Source organism: Aspergillus versicolor (assembly GCF_001890125.1).
Source record: "Aspergillus versicolor CBS 583.65 unplaced genomic scaffold ASPVEscaffold_1, whole genome shotgun sequence".
NCBI classification, from domain to species: domain Eukaryota; kingdom Fungi; phylum Ascomycota; class Eurotiomycetes; order Eurotiales; family Aspergillaceae; genus Aspergillus; species Aspergillus versicolor.
In genome coordinates, this window is record NW_024467524.1 from 2,813,891 (window position 1) to 2,834,328 (window position 20,438).

Consider the following 20,438-nt stretch of genomic DNA (forward strand, 5'->3'; position numbering starts at 1 on the left):
TCGGGTTTTTCAACAAAAAGCGTGTTGGATTTTATCGCAGAATATACTTCATTGGTTACCTTGACGCCGACACTTATACTTTCTTTATCACGCCAGTCTTATACTTGGATGTGTTCGCGTAAACACTGGCATGCACCGGTTGCTCCAGAGTTTGGAAAATGTCTCCGTAGTAAACAGTAACAGTAAACAACAAGCGACCCAGGGAACCAAAACTACACGTTGCGGGAGAAACCTTCGTCCACTCCATGGTGAGTTCAACTCAACTCAGAAAAAGCATGGGTATAAAAATTCAAAAAAGTCAATTCAATGAAAGCTAAGAATAGCTCGGTTAAATTCATGAAAATATACAAACAGCCAAGTATAATAGGGAGAGATAAGGAGTTATTGGTTCAGATAATGGGATTATTACCGGTAACAACTGCAAGGACGAGCAGCCGACCAAGACAAACAAACCCCTTTGAAGGAATGAATGCAACACTGGGAAGGAATGAATGAAAGGGTCAGATGAACCTCCAAAAAAGAAAACAGACGAGGTATCCGGTCTAGACCAGGCTTGCTCGGCCGGTCGCAACAGAATTCAAGAAAAAGACCGCCTGGTGCTGGTCTAGACCGCGGATGCAGGGGAGAAAGGCAGCGAGAGGAAGGCTGTGCGGGCTTATCTCGGCTGCGCTTAGCATTTTTCGCCTGCAGGTCTGGGCTGGGCTGATAAGATGAAAAATTTTCTGATCAGGAGGATGGAAGGACGGAATGGACTTTAGGTACTCAGGATACACGGTACGTGGAAGAAACTGGAACTGGAGTCAATCAGTTGAACACATGGTCGAGCGTCGGTTGATTGTTCTATTTTTATTTCTGGAGTTGCGTGTTCGAGTTCAACGGTCGCATCCATCTGAGACATCCAGCCGGGATTCGGTATTCACACAACCCGGACGCGCAATGGTTTAGCCGGCGAAAGGTTTGGGTTCTGATGGTGATACTGTCTCTGTTTGATGCAGGGCACAGCCGGGCACGCAGGGTGAGACTGAGACATTGCTGGACAGCGCATTCCGCCGGAGATATTCCACGAATACGCAGGCCGGAGACGTTGTTTTGCCGAACTATATCCAGGCAATCAACGAGATGGATTACGACTCACGATAGACTACAGTGTACTACAGTCTGTATCTGCTGGGCGCAGCGGGGATGCGACCGACGGAGACAGCGCCGTGTTCCGGTGCTGGTCTGGGCTTGATCTGCCGGCCCGACGATCCAGAGTCGGCTCGATATCAAATACGGAGCAGTTGGACCATCAACATCAATAGTATGGTTATTCTGATCACTTGACGTTGTGGGACGACAAGATGAGAATATTGGGTCAGCCGGAGATATTGAGAGCTGCAGTCGACAGGAAACACAGGAAACAACCACTGTCACAGCCAACTCGTCCAGCTGCTCCGAGTGTTCCGCCAGAACACGCACGTAACTTCTCGAAGCAACGAAGAAGAAACTTTCCCTGCAGCCAAGCCAGCCATGCAGCATTTCGGAAGACGCGGCCAGAGACAGAAGGCTTCGAGAAGCACACTAGAACAGAATTTTCGGCGCTAACTCGTACTAAGTGCCAGGATTCCAGGATTCTGAGGACTTGGTCGATTACTAGCCTGAGGCCCTTGCGGAGTCCCCGATGCCAAGCCGCCTGATTGGCTGGTCTCGGCTTTCGGCTCTCCGGCCACGCTTGTCACGCCCGTACGCGCTGTATTTTATTCTGGCACAGCCTCACCGCGGAGATACCATGGCTTTTGCTCGGATTGTCGGGTTTCTATCTTCAGAATTAGAAATCTGCTTCCTGAATATTCTCCTGCATGAAGACGTATTCACTTGACCTGAGTCTCGCAAGTAAAGTCTGACAGGCCATATTCCATAATCCTTTCATCATCAACAACCTGCCAGCCCCACCCCCAGCCCGACCGAGGCCCACCCCCATGACCCGAAAAAGCAGGTTGTGGCTTTGTGGCTGTGCCGCTCTGCCAATCACCCTCCTCACATCCAGTTCAGAGCCCTTGCACATGGAGATTGAAATTTTCACCCTGCCTTAGTGGCTTCATCCATGTTTCTGTTGATGAATGCACACTGGTTAAAGTGCTGACACTGCAAACTTTACTGCGCCCTATCAGGATCAATCCCGATGTGAAAAGATTTTTCATCTTCCTCCTCGTTGGCCAGAGGCCCGGAATTAGGGTTTTCGAGGGAGATGTCTACACTAGCAAAGCAGGTGCAGTTGCATTGGCATGGTCGTGTAGTACTCGCGATCTATCACTTTAGCCGAGCTAGTCGAATACACGGTTAGAATAACAAAGAGACACCGAGGATAATCCATCAAGCGAATACTACACCGTACACCAAGTGAGACAGTATCAGAAACCAAACCCCAGCCCAGCGCGGTCAGCCCCAGCCCAGCCGGGTGTCAAGATCCCGAAGAATCGGCTACCCGCGCTCGGGAACCCAACAATAACCCCCGGCCTGGCCCAATGAAAGCCACAGGCCCCAATGCAACCCGCCCCGAATCTGACACCTCAGACATGGCATCTATCGGGGTCTTCGGGGAGCGGGTAAACCCCATTCTATCTATGCCGTGCTCTGCATAATTTCGTTTTTCCCGTAGTTGAATCTGCATGATCTCAGACTACAGCATCCCTGTCTGGTTCTAGGGTCTGATTTTTCTTTTTCTTTTTCTTTTTCTTTTTTCCTGGGTAGGAAAAACACGCGAGCAATAAGCATCCTTTGAACTGAAGATACCCTCCATGATCGTAGAGCCTACCGAGAGCGGACTAGGGGTGGTCGAGAACTTTGAAGGAGCATAAAAAACTCTAAGTAGTACAACGTTAGATGAGATCGGTAAGGTAATGCCTTGTACAGCATACCCCCGTAAGAAATTCCAACGACTCAGCAGCCAGCATCCACCATCCATCAGTCCGCAAGCACAAGCACACATATTTGCATGTGTCAGTGTCAAATCCGCAGATCCGTGGAGCAGGCAGCCAGATAGACAGGGCCCTCGCCACCGGGTTCAGCTGTCTTGTCCGCGGGATGTGGGACGGCAGATGAGATCGCCGGGTTCTGATTGAATAGGGGAAAGGGCTGGGAAAGTCCACGGGCGATTCGATTACCTGGTTGCTGGGAACTTGGAAGGGCTGAGTCTGGGGTTGATTGGGTTTCGGGCCCACTTGCTTTGTACGAGGTGTATCCATGTGGAGGGTGGGTTCCATTGCATTGCCGGTTGAGGTTTGTTTGTGAGACTTGACTCGCTTAGAGTGTGGCTATTGGATGGACGGAAGATGGAAGGAGTGCGAGAGACATTGGTTTACTTGAGATTGGTGGATTTTGTGCGTATTTTCTTACGGTGGATCGAATCTACTGGACCTTGTATGAGACTAGGAAGTGTTCAGTCCGGTCCAGCTGGATCTTCCATCTGGGCCGTTGTGGCTCGTGGGTTTAAGCGTTGATTCGATCTATAGATCCGATCGGCAAACTTCCCTGCCCCCTGCCCTGCCATGCGACAGGAGGGAGGAATCCCAGGCAGCTTGATTTCCATTCAGCGCGGCGAACTCATTTTCATTATACATTATATTATGTTTATTATTTTTACTCAGTACAGTAAGGAGAGCGAAACGAGTTGGATATCCACTTAGTCAGCTACCAGGCTAACAACGCTCAGACCGAACCACATGGACAGAAACCGAACAAGTCAGGTGTTGCGGTTCGTAAGCGAGGAACTACTAGCAGGTACTACAGATCGTTAATTCCGGTAGCGGTACGGAGTAATACAAGTCGGACTTGCGGATTGTCTGACTGCGATCATGTTGTTCTCCCGTCACTTGTGGTCATGTGCCCGTCTGACTACAATCCCCGTGATATGGCTATCAGCTGACCAGCGTTTCTTGCAAGAAACCACGTCTTCGTGCTTCCTTGGCCATGGAAAACGAAAATAAGCGAACTGTCGGCCGAAAAAACGAGGCTCAGACAGTAAGAAAGTGTGGTGTGTTGGGTTTCGGAACCAGTGTGCCGTTAATGTTGGGTTAGGAGAAGACCGAAGACTCAACGGAAATAAAGTTAATCGCAGCCGAGAGTTTTCCAACTTTTCCAAGACCAATCTCTGGTCCCTGCTTTGTGCGCAGTGCATGCAGAAAGAGAGCGGGAAACGTGGTCGGCTTCAGAAAGGCAACCCGGCTTTGCGCTAGACGGCGATCTCGGTTCAGTGAGGGAGCGAGGGGCCTCTCAGAGCGAAGAACGTCAGCGGTTGCTGCTCTGCCATTGGCTGCGGTGAAGTCCGAGCTGGACCCTGTGGCTTGAACTGTTTCTGTGGCTTTCTTTTTTCTTCACACAAGCCACAGCCCTGTGGTGGTGTCCCCGAGCGGGAAATCGTGGCTGAGCAAGCAGTTCCTTTCAACTGCTTCTGTTGTAAAATTCGTGTTCTCTCGGGGACGCCAGTGCCGCTCTGGCCACTCAGCGGCCTCGCTGTGCTGGAATGTGGAGAGCCAACTCAACACTGATCTTCGAAGCGACCCGCTCCCAGCGCTGCTTGGGAATGGAATTCTCCTGCAAGGCCTCTGTCTTCATTTGTCATTGCTGAGATCACCTCGCTGGGGTCGGTCCCGGGTCGGGCCCGAGTCTCCAGGTGCTGGATCTGTGGCTGAGCGCTTAATGCTTCCACACCCTCTCACATTTGTTGTCAGTCCATTGAAGACTCGGTGGGTCTGCGATTAACTGCCCAATCCGCTCCGGGGTATCGGCTGTTACCTGAAGGCAGGGAGATTGTGGTGCAAAGTCCGGGGTCAGCATATTATTATTTTTTGAGTCATACAATTCTTAATCATCAGCATTTTTTATGTAGAACTAGATAGAAGAGCCTAGATTAGTGCCGAGGATAGGCCTAGTGAAGATTATTCGGCCTGTAGGGAAGACTCGGGTGTAAGTCGGCTACTGGAAGAAAACGGAATGGCATGCTCTGTCAGGTCAATAACTGATGTGGTGCAATACTGTGCACCGAGCACTTCAAGGTTGAAAATCTCTGCAGCCCAATCGGCGAGGGACAAGGCTGGGAAGGGAGTCGAGTCGTCGACACACTGTCACGATGATCGTCGCTGATCAGAAATAGAAGCGTAAAAAAATCGAAAAAATAAAAAATAATCCAAATAAAAAACCCAAACCAGAAATGAATTAAAAATAGTAGGAATAGGCAATGGGGGTGGAGACGCTAAATCGTCACAGTACGCAATAATACCGCTAGCTGGGATTCGCTCCGTCCGCTGCCTCAGACCCGACCAAGACAGAACATGGAGCTTCCACTTGCTAGTGTGACCTCATAATCCATTCGACTCGAGGTATTAATTATGGCTTCTCTTCCTCCAGACAGTCCATCTTTTTTGCCCCAGAAACTCAGACATCCAACACTCAAGCCACACTTCTCTCAGCCCTTTCAATACACTAATCTTAGGTGAGTCAACCTTATCCAGCCATGACACCCAATCCCCACTGCTGCCCATGCCGGCCGCACGGCACCCTCACTGTGACAGAGTTCATCGTCATACCTGGTTGACTCAAAAGACTAATAACTTTCCAAAACACTATTAGACCCAAGAATCCGACTTTTTCGAACTTATTTAAACTCAAACCTCCTCGCACTCGACTCGATTTCATCATACCTGCCCGACCCTTCCAGAACTCTCCAGTTTTCCTGTCCCCCGAACCATAGAACGTCGCCTCCCAATACGTGGAAAGCATCCCCCCCCAACTTTGGTGGTGGCCTTCTGAGCCAACCGATTATCTATCATCTCAGCTCTCGACTACTTGAGTGGCAAATCCTCTCCTGACGTCCACCACATTACATTATGTTCATGCACCCATCAGTACGTAAAGGTGACACAGAACCAACCTCCGTTCCCTTCATCAACTATCCCGACTCCGTCTTCATCCAAGACGACCAGTACCTTCCCGAGTACTCTCAAGACATCCCCTTCCAGTTTCTCAGCCAGGAGCAACCGCGCCTACAGTCGCCTTTCCACTATCGCCAGGACCTGACCTTTGTCTCTCCACCAAACTCCGTGCCATCGTCTCCTACTACCTCGTCACCAGCCTCCTCCATCTCTCACTTTCCCGCCACAACGGCAGCTTCTGCTAATTACGCTGCCGTCTTTGACGGGTCGTCATCCTCCTTTGAAGCACCGTCAATGACCCCTGCTCCATCCTACAACCCTGAGATTCACATCCAGCACTCCGGTTCGCCGCAGCCGCAGTCGTACCTGCCTCAATACCAGCCGCAGCAATTCGTCTTTGACAACTCTCAAATGTTGGCGCAACAGTACATCAACAACCACGGGTGGGAAAACAACGCGCAGCTGTCTACCCCAGCTCATGCCCACGCTATCCCGCGCATGGCACACCAGTACACCGCTTCACAGCAGCAGACACCCAACTCATCATTAGGGCGGTCGCCAGGGAACTCATTCAACGGCAACAACTACAACAGCGCTTCCGCAAAGCCTCTGCCTACGCCGGTGCACACCCCTGTACAACAGACGTTCCTGACTCCTCAGTTCCAGAAGAACGATCTGTCGCAAGATGGTAGCTACTCCTTCATGGCGGAACAGCAACAGAACCAGCCACAGCACCAGCACCAGCCAAGCGACCACTCTCACACGGCATCCGTCTCAACTGTGAGCCACAACTCTCCTGTCACTCCTCAGAACCACTATGAGGAAACTGACGACAGCTCCAAAGCTGCTGGCAATGGTGAGACCCAATTCCCCGCCGATGATCGGTGGCTGGATGATTACTTACGTTTTGACCTCCCTCCAGAGTACAACGCTGCCAGCGGCCTTATCCCCAAGCTCAACCGCACAATGACCGACATTTACCAGGACGAGCTGCTCAACCCAGCTGCCGTGACCACGCCACAGGCTGCAAACCAGTCTTCCAGCCAGCAGCACGCTTTACTTGCCCCATCTTACCCCAACATGATCGCGAACCGTCTCCAGGCCGCAAACTCTGCCCGAACTCAATCACCCGTTGGTTCAATCCACCGAGAGCGCTCTCCATTCAGACAGAACTCTCCCCTGGCAGCAGAATACGAGAATGACGCTTTCCGACAGCAGCAGGCAGTAACCAGCGTGCCCACAAGCCAAAATGGAATGTCTATGCAGCCCCAGCCTCAACCTAAGCAGCCAAAGACGATCTCGCCCAAGGATGCAGTGTTGAACGATTTCAACGAGGGTGACGACCATGGTCTGCACATGCCCTACCAGCCCGACTTCAATCTCGGTGATACCCTTGGGCTGCGACAGGACAACACCTTCCAAGCCCCGAGTTTCCCCTCGGTGGATTCGTTCCCTGCGCAATTCAACCAGGCGCCAAACCAGCAGTTCTCATTCAACCACCCCGAACAGAGTCGCAGGCAGTCTCTACAGCAGCAACAGAGCTTCTTACACCAGACCCCGGATTTCCCGGCGTCAATGCCTCGCTTTGAGTCTACGGGAAGCGATGTTTACTCTAATGACATGGCCTCGCCTTCTATGTCCAGGACAGTCCAGCGACCGCAAAACACTTCTGCGGAGGGTGGCACGTACACTTGCACATACCACGGTTGCACACAGCGTTTCGAGACACCCTCAAGGCTGCAGAAGCACAAGCGTGAGGCGCACCGTCAAACCACACCGGGCGGGCATCACATGGTTCCTCGCGGCGATGTCTCGTCACGCAACTCACAGGCTGGTCCCCACAAGTGTGAGCGGACGAATCCTTCGACAGGGAAGCCCTGCAACTCAGTATTCTCCCGACCTTACGATCTTACGCGGCACGAAGACACGATCCACAATGCTCGCAAGCAAAAGGTCCGCTGTCATTTGTGCACCGAGGAAAAGACTTTCTCGCGCAATGATGCCCTGACACGGCACATGCGGGTAGTGCACCCCGAAGTTGACTGGCCAGGCAAGCAGAAGCGCAGAGGGCGCGAGTAAAGCGCATCCCTCCCCCAAAAGGGGGAGCAAGCATGCGACGAACCCGCAATGCTGGACCCTTGGGTTTGTGGCAGAACAATCCTCCTCGAAGCAACGAATGGGGACCAGGAGCTTTGGAGAGGACCCAATGACTCGAAATGACATGGAGCCAGCCTCTGATGTCATAGGCGCCGCTCAATGGGGAAACGAGTCGCTGACAAACCGGGATCGCCGTGGAGACTTCCACACCGGGACTTCCTCGGCCGAGCGACTCAGTCCATCGGCGCAGATATGACGTCACCACCGCTGCCGACTGACGTCTGCGCTTCCCCAAAATTAAGGGCGCCCTTTACTTTCACATTCATCGTTGATGTCCGATGACGCACATCTTTTCCCCGTTCTACACCTTTCTTTTTAATTATTACTACTATACTGTTGTTATTGTTATTTTCGTGTATTGATTCAGCAGGCAAGCCCCGTCCCTTTTTTGTTTTTGGGTTCTCGCTTTTTTTTATCCCAATTGGGCATAGATTTATGTTTTGTGGCATGGGTGGTGAAAAATGATTGCATTAAAAGATTCGTTCATGTTTTATACACGGGTGGGACAACTGTTCTCTATTATTGCATGCTGTGTGACGATTCCTCAGTTTACGCTGTACTATATTATTGTTACTGTACGATGTTATGATGTCTTGCATGATTATTCGGTGTTGATACAGTTTTGCATTGGCTTGGTTCGCAGGGCGATCAAAATGGATACTGTATACTATGTACAAAAGATTCAACAACTTGAACTTGACCAATTACCCTATTTCCATTACCGTACTCACACCGTAGTACCTTACTCCACGACCACAGCTGCTCATGTGAACTTAAGCTGACTACATCTTACTACATCGTTACTAAAAGCTAAGCCAGCAGAGCTACTACCCAAAACAGCATAACGAAGCTCCTCCTGGATCCTCAGCGGGCTGTTCCCCGTTGAAACAACCCATAAACGCGGCGATCAAACGCCAGAGTCGGCTCCATTTGGAATGCTAAGTGCAAGTCTGAAACCGGGGCCTCGAAATTGGGCCGTGCGAGTGGCTGAACTCCTTTAGTTAGGGAGGCAGGCTAGCTGCTGGATGCTGTGGATCAAGGGGGGACCAACCAGTGCGGAGTCGGTTCCACTCTGCTGCAGCATTACTTCATGCACTTTATTTCTGATCTCGGATTACGATTTCGATCACGATCGCAGTCAGTTATTGGATGTATGCAGTACTGTGGCTGTGCGGAGACACGCTTTCCAATTGTATAGGTGTAGGTGGTTGCTTGGTTATTGTGCTTTGCCCTAATCTGAAGCTTAGCTAGAATATACTTGGTAATTAATATAAGATCCTGATTTCATCAATATCAATACAACTCACGTCTCACAACCCAAAACTTGGCCAAAAAAACTATAATACCAATTAGTAAATCTTAATAATAACTTTGCTCTCGATCCCAATAACACTCAGATCGCAATTACATTGAATCCAATTAATTTACTCGCCAGCCGAGGGGATTGCATACTCGGGTCGACAGAGCAGATAAACCTCCTGCATTAGGGCCTGGGCATAAGCACTTCACTGCTTTCATTGATACTTTTCCTATCTTAGAACTGTGTTTTGAGGCTTCAGCATATATAGTCCATACCCCTATATTGTCTTGCTATGGATATAGCATCCATCAATAAATTCCTAGTAATCAGCGAGATTGCGCTTTTCGCTTATTTTAATGGTCAATGACTCAATGACTCTATATCTACTTCCAGTTGAAAAAATGTAGTTCTCCTCTGTCGATCTACAGCCCTAAACTGGCACTACGGAGATAAGTCTTACACCCGACCATCACCGGTACTTCAACTCTCGCTCCCCCCTAAACTCGAATTCTACGGTGTAGAATCCAAGAAAAGAAGAAAAGAAAAGATCAAACCACATCTCCAATGCCCAACATCGCCAAACACGAGTCCGTCATCCAGGCACTCAAAGACGGCACGCACCATGTCCTCGGCCTAAACATCAACGGGCAACAAGTCTCCCCAGGGACGAAAATCGACAAAAAGGGTACGTACCTGTAAACTACAAAACAACTATGTCCACCTTTTATATATAGTAATTCCCCTATCTAATTAAACCATCATAAGACACCCAAAAACCACCAACCCTCTCAACACCCGCGGCCCTCCAACTCCCAGCAGGAGCAACCTACACAGCCATCTCCATCGACATAGACGCACCATTCGCCTCATGGAACGCCCTCTCGCCCATTTCTCACTGGGTCCAGTCTGGCTTCAAGGTCGTCGAGAATAACCAGTCAGAATCACTGGGAAGTAGTAATAGTCTTAATCTTAAGAGCGACGACGAAGCGATTATGTCCTGGATCCCTGCTGGTCCGCCGCCTGGGGCTGCGCCGCATCGGTATCTTTTCTTGCTGTATAGCCAGAAGACTGGATCGAGCATTCCCCCGGATTTTTTGGGGAGGGAGCATGGTTTGATGCAGAGAGTCAGGTTTGATGTTGATGGGATGGTGGAGAGGTTGGGGCTGGGAGAGATTGTGGCTGTGAATTATTTTGTTGCGAATTAGTTTCGTATATACCTGATAAGAAGCTGGACTAAGCACTGTTATATTTGTATAGAGGGTATATATTCACTGTTAAGTAATCCTCAATAACGTCCAGACAAACCACCAGGCTCACTAGTGATAAGGCCTCTTCCCCTTCCCCTCCAAAACCTCTGCAAAATATTCCCGGAAAGAAACCAGCTTCAGGTCTGGGTAGAGCTCTCTCGCGTCCAGATACCCCAAATACTTTGCATACCGGGGCTGGTTATCCCCTCGGACATACTTGCTATATATATACTGCACAATATAGACGGGGAGGCGCTTCGCTGGATCAGTCGGATCAAGAGAAAGAGCTGCCAGAGCATCCTCTAGCCGTTTCTCAATATCCTGCGCGGTGTCCTGCATGACATTGTAAGCAAACACGGAGTGAAATTATAGGGTGCAGGAGCGTACATATTTCCGTTCAATCTTCTCCCCAGAAGCCTCCTCCACAATATCAAAGATCTCATTCTCGCTTAGGACGTCACTCCAAGTATAAACATACTTATTGAGCGTCCGATCATCGTCCACAATCCGGGCTACAAAGCGGCCGATATCGCGCAGGTCCGTGATTAAATTAGGCGCGTTACCATCGCCGTGGATAACAGGTTCCGCCATCATCAAAGCATAGTCGATCCGGCCAGATGGTAGCGGGGGGATAGAGATCTGGTGCCAAAAGCCGACGTCGATGACGGTGTATGGTACCTCCAGTCTTTTGATTTCGTTGTAGATCTCTTCTTTCTATTTATTGTTAATCAATATTCTTTTTTTTTTTTTTTCCTCCTTAAGATGGCAGGGCATTCAAGTACCTCATCACGGAGCAACATCGCCCCCTTTGGCGGCGCAACAGTGATGAACGCACAGGGTACAAATCGCTTCACCCCGGCGCTCTTTGCAGCCCTCACTAGCGTCTTCTGCTGCAAGAGATCGTGAGGCCCAATGGCGCTAATCAGGATATCGATTCCCGCAAGGCCAGAGGCCAGTTCTTGCTCGGGGGCTGTGATATCCACGACTCGCAATGCGACGCCCCGGGATTCTATCTCTTTCACTGCTGGTTTCTCTGCGGAGCTGGGTCGTACCAGGACCTCTACATCCTGTATTTTAAATTAGTAATTTGTCAGACTTGGCCTGCATGGAAACGTACAAACTGGTTGGATTCTAGTAAACCGTTCAGTATAGACGAGCCGGTTCCGCCTGTTGCTCCGAGGAGCAGGATCTTTTGTCTGGAAGCCATTTTTTAGCAGCCTTAAAGTTCCAACTGATGAGTGACATGATACAAGTGTGTTGTTGTTAAGTATGTAGTTAAACATCGTTGATTAATAATGAGGCAAGCTGGATACAGAACATCCGGCATCCGCCCCGCTCGGGTCTTCGGGCAGTGATTGAAGCCGTTTGTGCGTGCTGACTTGTTCATAAGACATTTATAATCATCTCCATACCCCGCAATATCAATTGAGGCCATTAGACAGCTGAGGGCAACGGGATTTCATAAATTATCTCTGGGTTTGTCAGGCAGTCTCGTTTATGGTACTAACTGCCTTTGGTTCATACTCAGACTGTCACTCAGCCGGGAAGGAGGACAAACTGCAAAGTCGGTAGGTCATTCGTTAGATTAAAGCTACTAATTATCACTATCTTTGTGCCTCTCAAGCTAATACATCAACCAGTGAAAATATTCAGTTGGCCCTGTCCGGATACGCATCATACAGGCCATCATGCACAGCAATGTTGCCAAAGCTGACCTCGCCCTCGCCGTTGTGGAAGAAGCGAATCTCCGTTGAATTGGCATACCAAGGTCTGTTACAAGTCAGCGTGAATTCTCATCAACAAAAAATCAAACACCTACCGAACCCAGGTCGACACAACAAATCGTGAGTTGGCGTAAACTTCAAGCACCGAGTTATCGACGACAATGGTGAGATCCAATGTCTCAATCTTATCGTGGTCTTTGTCGCAGGAGCCATCTTGCTTCTGGGGGCGAGCACGGTCCTTGTCACCCCCATCGCCATTGTGGTTGCCGCCGTTGTGGTCACCGTCACCCTCGTGGCCACCATCGTGTCCTCCGTGTCCATCATGATCGCAATCACCCGCGATATCGAAAAGCCGGATACGGCCAGACTCGGTCACAGTACCGAGACCAGGTGTAGTCTCAGATGCAGCACTTGTTTGGTTACGGTCAATGACAATCGACTCGTTCGAAAATTGATAATAGATTGTCGTCCACTCGAACTCAGAAGCAAGGATTTGAAATCCGGACTGAACTTCAGAGTCTCGCGCTGACTGGGGGAAGGAGATTTGGGCTTCAAGGGCAAAGAACCTGCTAGTGGGCGAGCGCTCAAATGGAACAGTGCCGGCTTCATTTAGGTCTCGCGGAGGCTCCTCAAACGAGGTTGAAGAGGCGACGATTGCATCGTATGTCTCCCTCGCAATATTGATTCCCAGTGTCTCCAGCTCGACACCACCCGATTTTCTCTCGCCGTCATGCTCCACCACGCGCCAGGACGCAGTCTCGTGGACGAGTTCGTTATCGACCACATTGGGGATTGTATGTATACTCAGTTCACGCGGGAGCAGAAGAGTATTCTGCCATCCCTGCTGGGCACCAGGGAATCCAGCGGCAGCGCCAAATTCATCGCCTGTGAGCCAAACCCACGAGATGAAGCGGTCTGGCGCTCCACTCTTCTCAGAAGCCTGAGAAGTGCTGGGGAGAACCTTTCCAGCACCGGCGTATGCGGCCATGCCCCAGTCCAAAGCACCGGCCATATAAGGCGTGAAGGTAGCGCTTTCGCCATTCTCTGAGGAAACGTTTCCCGCTGCCCACAGCATGGCATGCATGGATGTAACCGAGGGCTGGATTGGCGCGTATGCACCCTCAACGCCAACAGTAATGAACGTGTGGCCGTCAACGTTGTACCCTTCTCGATCAAGAGAGAAGACGTTGCCCGTTTCGAAATTGTAGCCCCAGCGTTTGGCCCAGGTGCCGTCACCCCAGGTCGAGTTGGCGGGTTCTTGCCACCACTCGCCTAGATATTCCCAGTTCTCAAATGAAGGGTCTTGGTTGCGGTAGAGAAATATTCCGGGTCCTACATCATGGACTCCCCCAGATACGGTGGCATACCATGTATCTGGGTCACTACCGACAACTTCATCCAGCTCGTGATTTTGGAATACGTATGGGTCGCGGAAGGCCGTAACATCGAGTCCGTCTGGCGGAAGCGGAATGACCGGGCCTCGGTCGAGCTTGTCGAAGTGGTGGCCACCGTCGTCAGACACAGCCAGTGACTGAGTCTCGCTTCCAAGGGTATATGGAAGAGTCCAATGGATTGGCAAGGACGTGACGGAAGTATAAAGGAGCGTAGGCAGGTCATCAATTCCACTGGGGATGACAGATCCATCGAAGACGGCTAAGGGGTCATTGGGGCCGCCAGCAACGATAATGTAGCCCCCGTTAGGGTTTATATCACGATAGGTTACCAGGTCATCGGTGTAGACGCTGGAAATGCCGGTTCCATTGTGGAGGAATCCGACATGAAACAAGCCCGTGGCCGGATCATTGTAATGCGCACACGGATCCCCAATCTGGCCATTTGGAGGCAGAACGTGGATCTTGGGTCTCCAGGTGTCGAACAGCGAGTTCTCAGGGAGTGTGGACAGGTCTGGGGGTGGTGAGTTGTAGTCAACCTCAATACCACCAACCGCCTGTCTGGCGAGAAGGATGTCCAGAGAAGATGGGAGCTTCATGGCCGCGAGTATTCCTGGAGTTGCTGAAGGAGAGAAAGAGGACCAGGTCCAGCGATGAGTATTTAAGGACTGACAATTTTGTATAGGAAGCTGCGACTGCGCCGTCAACATACCAGGAAGGAGCCCCTTGAACATTCTGACGCTTGGGCCCTCCCTTCCCAGTTGGCCGTTGGCAATTCATGCCATAACATTCCTTGCAAGTTGCATCCATTGTGATTCGGTTCAATCAGCTCATCCCTGGTCGCGTTGTTGGAATCGACTGGGGATAGAACGAACATTCTGACGCTTGGGCCCTCCCTTCCCAGTTGGCCGTTGGCAATTCATGCCATAACATTCCTTGCAAGTTGCATCCATTGTGATTCGGTTCAATCAGCTCATCCCTGGTCGCGTTGTTGAAATCGACTGGGGATAGAACCTAGCTATATCAACTACAATATGAACAGAACCAACAGAGGGCAATGCTTATATCGGCAACTTTAACGTCGAAGGAGAGAAAAGACCAACATTCTTATATCGACGAGCATAATCAAGATGGCTGTCACAAACCATTATTCTTGGCCTCGGAATTCTTTTCCTACAGAATGTACATAGTTGGGAAGTCACAAGACAAAAACCGCCAAGGGCGTGTTTATGACTTTACTTGGATTGTTCATTCGAGCCAACTCTCCCGCCATTTCGAGCAATGCCCCTGTGAATGCAACCCCTTGAATAACAGGCGTCTCGTTTCAAGCAATTGTTCGGACACTGGACCGACTGATATGCGGTCAAAATCCTAAGGAGCTACAGCCTTGCCGACCGAGTCAGACCGACGGGGCTTCCTATGGACTTTTATAAGCGTAGAAAGCTGGGCACTATGGCTGAGAGACGGGATCAATAAAGTTGCATACTCCGTACAAGCTGTGGTTGTCAATTTCGGTCTTATCAGATCGAGTATACAGGTCTACACCAAGCACTGCAATATCCACCTCGAAGCCCGATCCTCAGTTCTAGGAGCTGACGATTTCTCGTCCGACTGGCCAAGTATGTCTCATCCTTGTCGGGCTGACTACTCTGTAATCTGCATGCGTGGTATATGCAGTCTGAATCAGATATCCGATTTCGGGGCCAGAGAAGGTTAAAAACCCCAGTACACCGACTTGAACATTCAAAATAACAAACTCTCAAACTCCAAAACCATAAAACGTCCAAACCATCCCAATGTTAAAGTTCCACCTTCCCGGCCTCATCCTGGCCCTATTCACCCTACTCGTTCAAGCCGACGTAACCCCAGACCACGACAACCGCCTCAAAACCAGCATCATCCTAGACACACCCACAACAGGCGCGAGCACCACTCCAGAAGGCCGCACATTCCTCAACCTCGTGCACATCGACGGCACAACAGGCGCATCAATCGTTGAAGTCATCGACAGCAGCCCTAACACCAACTCCACGCTCCGCCCATATCCCAACGCCGCCTGGAACTCCTGGAACGCAAGCACCGACAGCGCACACGACTCACAAACGAAATTCGTCTCCACAAATGCGCAGCGTATAGGCCCAGACGGGAATCTCTGGGTCGTGGACAGCTCCAAACTCGTCTCCATCAATCTCACCACGAACGAAGTCCAACGCATCTACTACCTCGGCGACGCCATAACCAAGGAAGGCTTGCTGGACGACGTCCGGTTTAATGGTAGACACGCCTATATAACAGAATTCGGCATCGGTTCGATCATTGTGCTGGATCTTGAGACGGGCGCTGCGCGCGTGGTGCTCCGCGGACATAAGTCTGTTGTCGCACTGATGCCGCTATCTGCTGAGGGCCAGTTCCTGCGCTCTGCGAGCACGGGCGAGTGGCAGTATATCCATGCCGATCACCTCGAGGTCTCGCCGGATGGGAAGTGGTTTTACTACCAACCCGGGATTGGGTATATGTGGCGGATTGAGACCAAGTATTTGAACGAGGCGCTGCATAACGAGACGGCGGCGGCGGCGCTGCCGGGGTATGTGGAGCCTTTCTCGCTGACGCCTAGCACTGGGGGTACGGCTATTGATGCGGAGGGGAATATCTATTATAGTGATGGGGACAGGCAGGAGATTCGGCGGTTGGCGCCGAACGGGACGACGAGCCTGCTGGTGCGTGATGGGCGGTTGCTGTGGGTTGATGCGATGTGGATTGACACGCAGCAGAGGCTGTGGATGTGTGCGTCGCAGCTGAACCGAGGAAACCGGTTTGTGCAGCCTGGCGGGCAAAGGACTACTATCAAGAAGCCGATCTATGTCTACACCATGGACATTGGTCATAGTCCGTCTCCTTTAGACCATGCTTGAACAGGTACATTGTCTGCATACAGTGGATCTGTATCCACATAATAAGATATATAGAACAATAGGATAGAGCAATGGCCATATATCTCTTTCTATATCTAAACTGCATACCTAAACCCCGGATGCCGACTACTCAACTCCACTTTCTCCTCCTCCGATAGCCCATCAAGAACCCAATCCCTCCTCCCCATCTCCCTCGCCCTATTCTCCCTTTTAATATACCCTATCAAAACCGCACAAATCCCCCATGACCCAAACAAAAACGCAAAGAGAATCGCATGACCCTGCCGATACTCCGGCGCGTCCTTGGCCAAATACACCCACGGCGCAAGAATGCCGCCCAACGAACCAACAGCAAAGACCAGTCCCGCCGCAACAGCCTTGACAGTTGGCGTAGCCGCGTTGTTCACAGCCCAGGTAATCCACAACGGGAGGAAGGCGTAGATTCCCGGAGCGGCGAGGTATAGAGCGCCGTATTTTGCGCCGGGGTTGGATGCCGGGAGGAAGAGGAGCATGCCTAACCCCGTGATGCCGATTGGGGCTGTGAGGAGGATGAGCCAGCCGCGGGTGTGGTAGCGGTCTGAGATATAGCCGACTATTATGGAGACAATGCAGGCTGCGACCTGGTTGGTTATGGTTAGGAGGTTGTTTAGCATTCTCATGGTATTGGTATCTTACATATGGTCCAACGGAAAGAAGCTGCGCGAGCTCGCCTGTGTATCCCATTGCCTGGATGATAGATGGCGAAAAGAGGGAGAACGACTGTGCGCATGTACTGTAAACCCCTGATTAGCAAGCTAGAGGCTTCATATAATTTTCTTCCAAGAGTATAAAAGACACAACACACTTCCCAAAAAAGAACCCCACTGCGCAGGCCACGATAGGCGGATTCGTTAGGCCTTGAATAACATGTCGCAGTCTAGTGCGTGAATGCTCACTCGTCCCAGCTGCATCGATCTGGATCCTATCTACAGCCAGCTTTCTTTGCGGCTGGGTCAAGAACCTCGCGCTTCCGGGGCCACTTGGGATGGTGCAGAATGCGATGACCCCGAGGATAACAGATACCAGCCCCTACCAGAGTTAGTCCGGGTGTAAATATGATCAGAATAACATATTAACCTCAAAGAAAAAGATGTTTTTCCACGTGTGGATCAGTCCCCAGGCAGGTATTTTGGCTAGACCGATGGCAAGCAGGCCGCCAAATGCGCCGCTCGCAGAGGACGCGGAGATGTAGATGCTTGTTCGGAATCCGAGTTCATGGCGGCGATAACTATAGGTGTTAGACTGGCTTTAAGCAGGTAGACCTTTTGATATCTCACAATAATGACAGAAGAAAGACGATTCCTGGGGATATCCCTCCCTCAAATACGCCCAGGATAAACCTACAGGCATACAACCCCCCTCTATCGGTCACCAGCGAGGTAAGCAGGGTAACGGTGCCGAAGCAGAAGACTAGTATCGGCACGTATATATGGCCACCGATAAGCTTGCAGAGGATGTTGGATGGTAGTTCGACAACGCAGTATGAGACAAGCAGGCATGTCAGCGCGATATTGAAGCGGAGGCCGGACAAGTCCAGGTCCTCCTGCAAACCCAGCAAGCGGGCATTCCCGATATTGACTCGGTCGATGAAGCTGAACAGGTTTATCACTGTGAACAGGGTTAGCAGCCGTACGTCGAATTTCCGCACTATGAGGCGGGCTTCTCTCTCTTCTTCCACAGGCCTCGCTTCATAGCTTTCGGTGACACCGTCGCTCTTGTTCTGGATCATCGTTATTTGCGACACCGTGGCAGAAGCCTGAAATGAGAATCGATGATTTTAAATCAGTCGCTGCATCTTTGCTTTTTCCATGCAGCGGGTCACGACTGCGACATCGGCATATCCCTGCGATAATATGCAAGGCATGGCAACATTCCTGACCGACAATCAGGCCAATCAGGCCAATTCAAGCAGCAAGTCATCTCAGTGGAAGTTAGAAAGTGTAGACAATGAAGTATACACCAGAAGGATAAGAGTTGATGAAATGTGAGTTCAGTTCCGACCTTTGGACGCCGTACCTTTGCCGATCAGAGCTGAAGAAGCCAAGCTGAGTCCAAAGAGTCAACTGAGTCTAAGCGAAGACCAAGATGAGTCTAGGCTGCTAAGCTGAGTCCAAGTTTTCTTACGGTGATCATCGTCTCTGACTGAACACCTGTCTCTGTTTGCCTCTAATGTCTTCGCTGGCACGTCGCAGAAAGTTCACCACGCGATCCTTGACGGGCTGTCGAACCTGCCGGTGAGAATCGCCCCCATACTTTACTTAGAAAATACTGACAATCTCAGCGCCCGCCATAAGAAATGCGACGAGTCGCCCGGTGCATGCAACAACTGCGTTTCGACCGGCCGCAAATGCGACGGATATGACCTCGCGCGCCTGCCAGTAAAGAAGTTCGCGCTGGCGAGCATCCCCCCAGCCACATCCCGGCTAGGATGGCACACTACTGCAGACGAGATGCGGTCCTTCTCGTACTTCGTGCACTGCTCCATCCCCAGCTTAGCGGCCTTCCTCGACTCGCCGCTCTGGCGTCGGGTCTCGATGCAAATGACCCACGTCGACCGCGCCGCCTATCACGCTGCCAGTATGCTAGGTGCCGTCCATGAGGACTCGTTCCAGAACCAGATGCGCCTGTCTGGTGAGAACCTCCTTGTGCCGCGGCACCGGTTTGCTATTGAGCAGGCCTCGCGTGCATTTTCGATCCTGAACGATCGCCAGGCGTCGCGGGATCCCCAGCTGCGGGAGGTCGTGCTACTCTGCTGTCTGCTGTTTGTCATTTCTGACTTGCTTTTGGGACAGTATGATAGTGCCTTGCGGCATCTTCGTGGTGGCCTTGGGGTTTTAAAGGAGGCACTAGAGCGGGAGCAGCATCACCTAGAGCGTTCGTTGATCGAAACATACCAGCGGTTAGACGTCGAATTCTCTCACTTTGGCCCCGGCAAGCCGTTCCTCTTCGCGGATATACAGCCCGACGAGGAGGTATCTTCCGCTGAGGCTTTCCCACTGCATAGTCTACGCGACGTGCATCAACATATCCACCAACTAATGAACATCGGCATTCCGTTTCTCGCCAAATGTTGGCCTCTCTCCGATGCTGATATTCAAGCCGACCACGACAATCTGCACAGCCAGCAACAGCGCATTCTCTCGCTATGGTGCGAACTCAGCCCGCAGGTCCTATCATTTCACGATCGCTTCTACCACAAGCTTAGCTACAGAGAACAACGCGCGCTGGAACTCTACGCGATCCAATGCCGCGGTCAGATCGTAGCTATCAAGACATGTCTGTTTAACGGCTCAATTCCTGCCGAGTTCGTCCCGGACTATGAAGACCTGATGTCTTTCTACGACGCGTTCATAGCTCGATTCCCTGAACGCCCAACAATCACTCTGGATTATGGTGTTCTTCCGGGTCTCTATCTCATCGCGTCCCATTGTCCGGATTATTCAATCCGCCTGCGCGCGATTAATGCGCTGCTCGATTGGCCGCATTGCGAGGCGATTATCAACTCAAATGTAGTCGCTTCGCTAAGCCTGCACTCGCTAAAAGTGGAATTGGAGGCAAGTGGCCAACGGCGTATTTCGTGCCTCGATGGACAAACGGGCGAAGAACTAAGTCGGTTTATACACAGCACCTTGAAGTCGTCACAGCAAGCCGCGAACTGGTCCACGATTCGCGCGTCCAAGTTTCTTCTACAGTGAACGTGGTCTCCAAGTACAGAAATGCGTTGCATATATCCAGTTACGTATTTCGGGGGCTGAATGT

The 20,438-nt window shown here is 51.1% G+C and overlaps 7 protein-coding genes across 7 annotated transcripts; 4 read left to right on the forward strand and 3 right to left on the reverse strand.

Annotated features, from left to right (window-relative positions):
• Positions 1-5,691: 5,691 nt before the first annotated feature.
• ASPVEDRAFT_257880 (stress-regulated transcription factor RPN4) lies at positions 5,692-8,076 on the forward strand. The gene has a single exon (XM_040809816.1). It carries the CDS (start codon positions 5,865-5,867, stop codon positions 7,986-7,988), a length of 2,124 nt encoding a protein of 707 aa, XP_040662622.1. The 5' UTR covers positions 5,692-5,864; the 3' UTR covers positions 7,989-8,076.
• A 1,752-nt stretch (positions 8,077-9,828) lies between these two features.
• ASPVEDRAFT_258452 (YbhB/YbcL family Raf kinase inhibitor-like protein) lies at positions 9,829-10,946 on the forward strand. Its single transcript, XM_040809824.1, has 2 exons — positions 9,829-10,051; positions 10,132-10,946. Exons 1-2 carry the CDS (start codon positions 9,931-9,933, stop codon positions 10,569-10,571), a joined length of 561 nt encoding a protein of 186 aa, XP_040662623.1. The 5' UTR covers positions 9,829-9,930; the 3' UTR covers positions 10,572-10,946.
• On the reverse strand, positions 10,550-12,181 carry ASPVEDRAFT_158653 (aromatic alcohol reductase). The gene is made up of 4 exons (XM_040808563.1): positions 11,731-12,181; positions 11,396-11,680; positions 11,001-11,327; positions 10,550-10,946 (listed from the first exon to the last, which is right to left on the reverse strand). Exons 1-4 carry the CDS (start codon positions 11,818-11,820, stop codon positions 10,683-10,685), a joined length of 966 nt encoding a protein of 321 aa, XP_040662624.1. The 5' UTR covers positions 11,821-12,181; the 3' UTR covers positions 10,550-10,682.
• An 81-nt stretch (positions 12,182-12,262) lies between these two features.
• Positions 12,263-14,327, reverse strand: ASPVEDRAFT_78611 (glycoside hydrolase family 32 protein; the record flags this gene model as incomplete). Its single annotated transcript, XM_040816576.1, has 2 exons — positions 12,263-12,383; positions 12,433-14,327. The coding sequence occupies 2 exons, from the start codon at positions 14,325-14,327 to the stop codon at positions 12,263-12,265; spliced, it is 2,016 nt and encodes a 671-aa protein (XP_040662625.1).
• Positions 14,328-15,524: 1,197 nt separating this feature from the next.
• ASPVEDRAFT_120308 (SMP-30/gluconolactonase/LRE family protein) lies at positions 15,525-16,640 on the forward strand (the record flags this gene model as incomplete). The annotated part of the gene is made up of 1 exon (XM_040805783.1): positions 15,525-16,640. The coding sequence occupies one exon, from the start codon at positions 15,525-15,527 to the stop codon at positions 16,638-16,640; it is 1,116 nt and encodes a 371-aa protein (XP_040662626.1).
• Positions 16,641-16,735: 95 nt separating this feature from the next.
• Positions 16,736-18,408, reverse strand: ASPVEDRAFT_122191 (uncharacterized protein; the record flags this gene model as incomplete). The annotated part of the gene is made up of 5 exons (XM_040805960.1): positions 16,736-17,260; positions 17,316-17,412; positions 17,485-17,708; positions 17,757-17,907; positions 17,957-18,408. 5 exons carry the CDS (start codon positions 18,406-18,408, stop codon positions 16,736-16,738), a joined length of 1,449 nt encoding a protein of 482 aa, XP_040662627.1.
• A 440-nt stretch (positions 18,409-18,848) lies between these two features.
• Positions 18,849-20,374, forward strand: ASPVEDRAFT_48964 (Zn(II)2Cys6 transcription factor; the record flags this gene model as incomplete). The annotated part of the gene is made up of 2 exons (XM_040814102.1): positions 18,849-18,913; positions 18,961-20,374. 2 exons carry the CDS (start codon positions 18,849-18,851, stop codon positions 20,372-20,374), a joined length of 1,479 nt encoding a protein of 492 aa, XP_040662628.1.
• Positions 20,375-20,438: the final 64 nt, after the last annotated feature.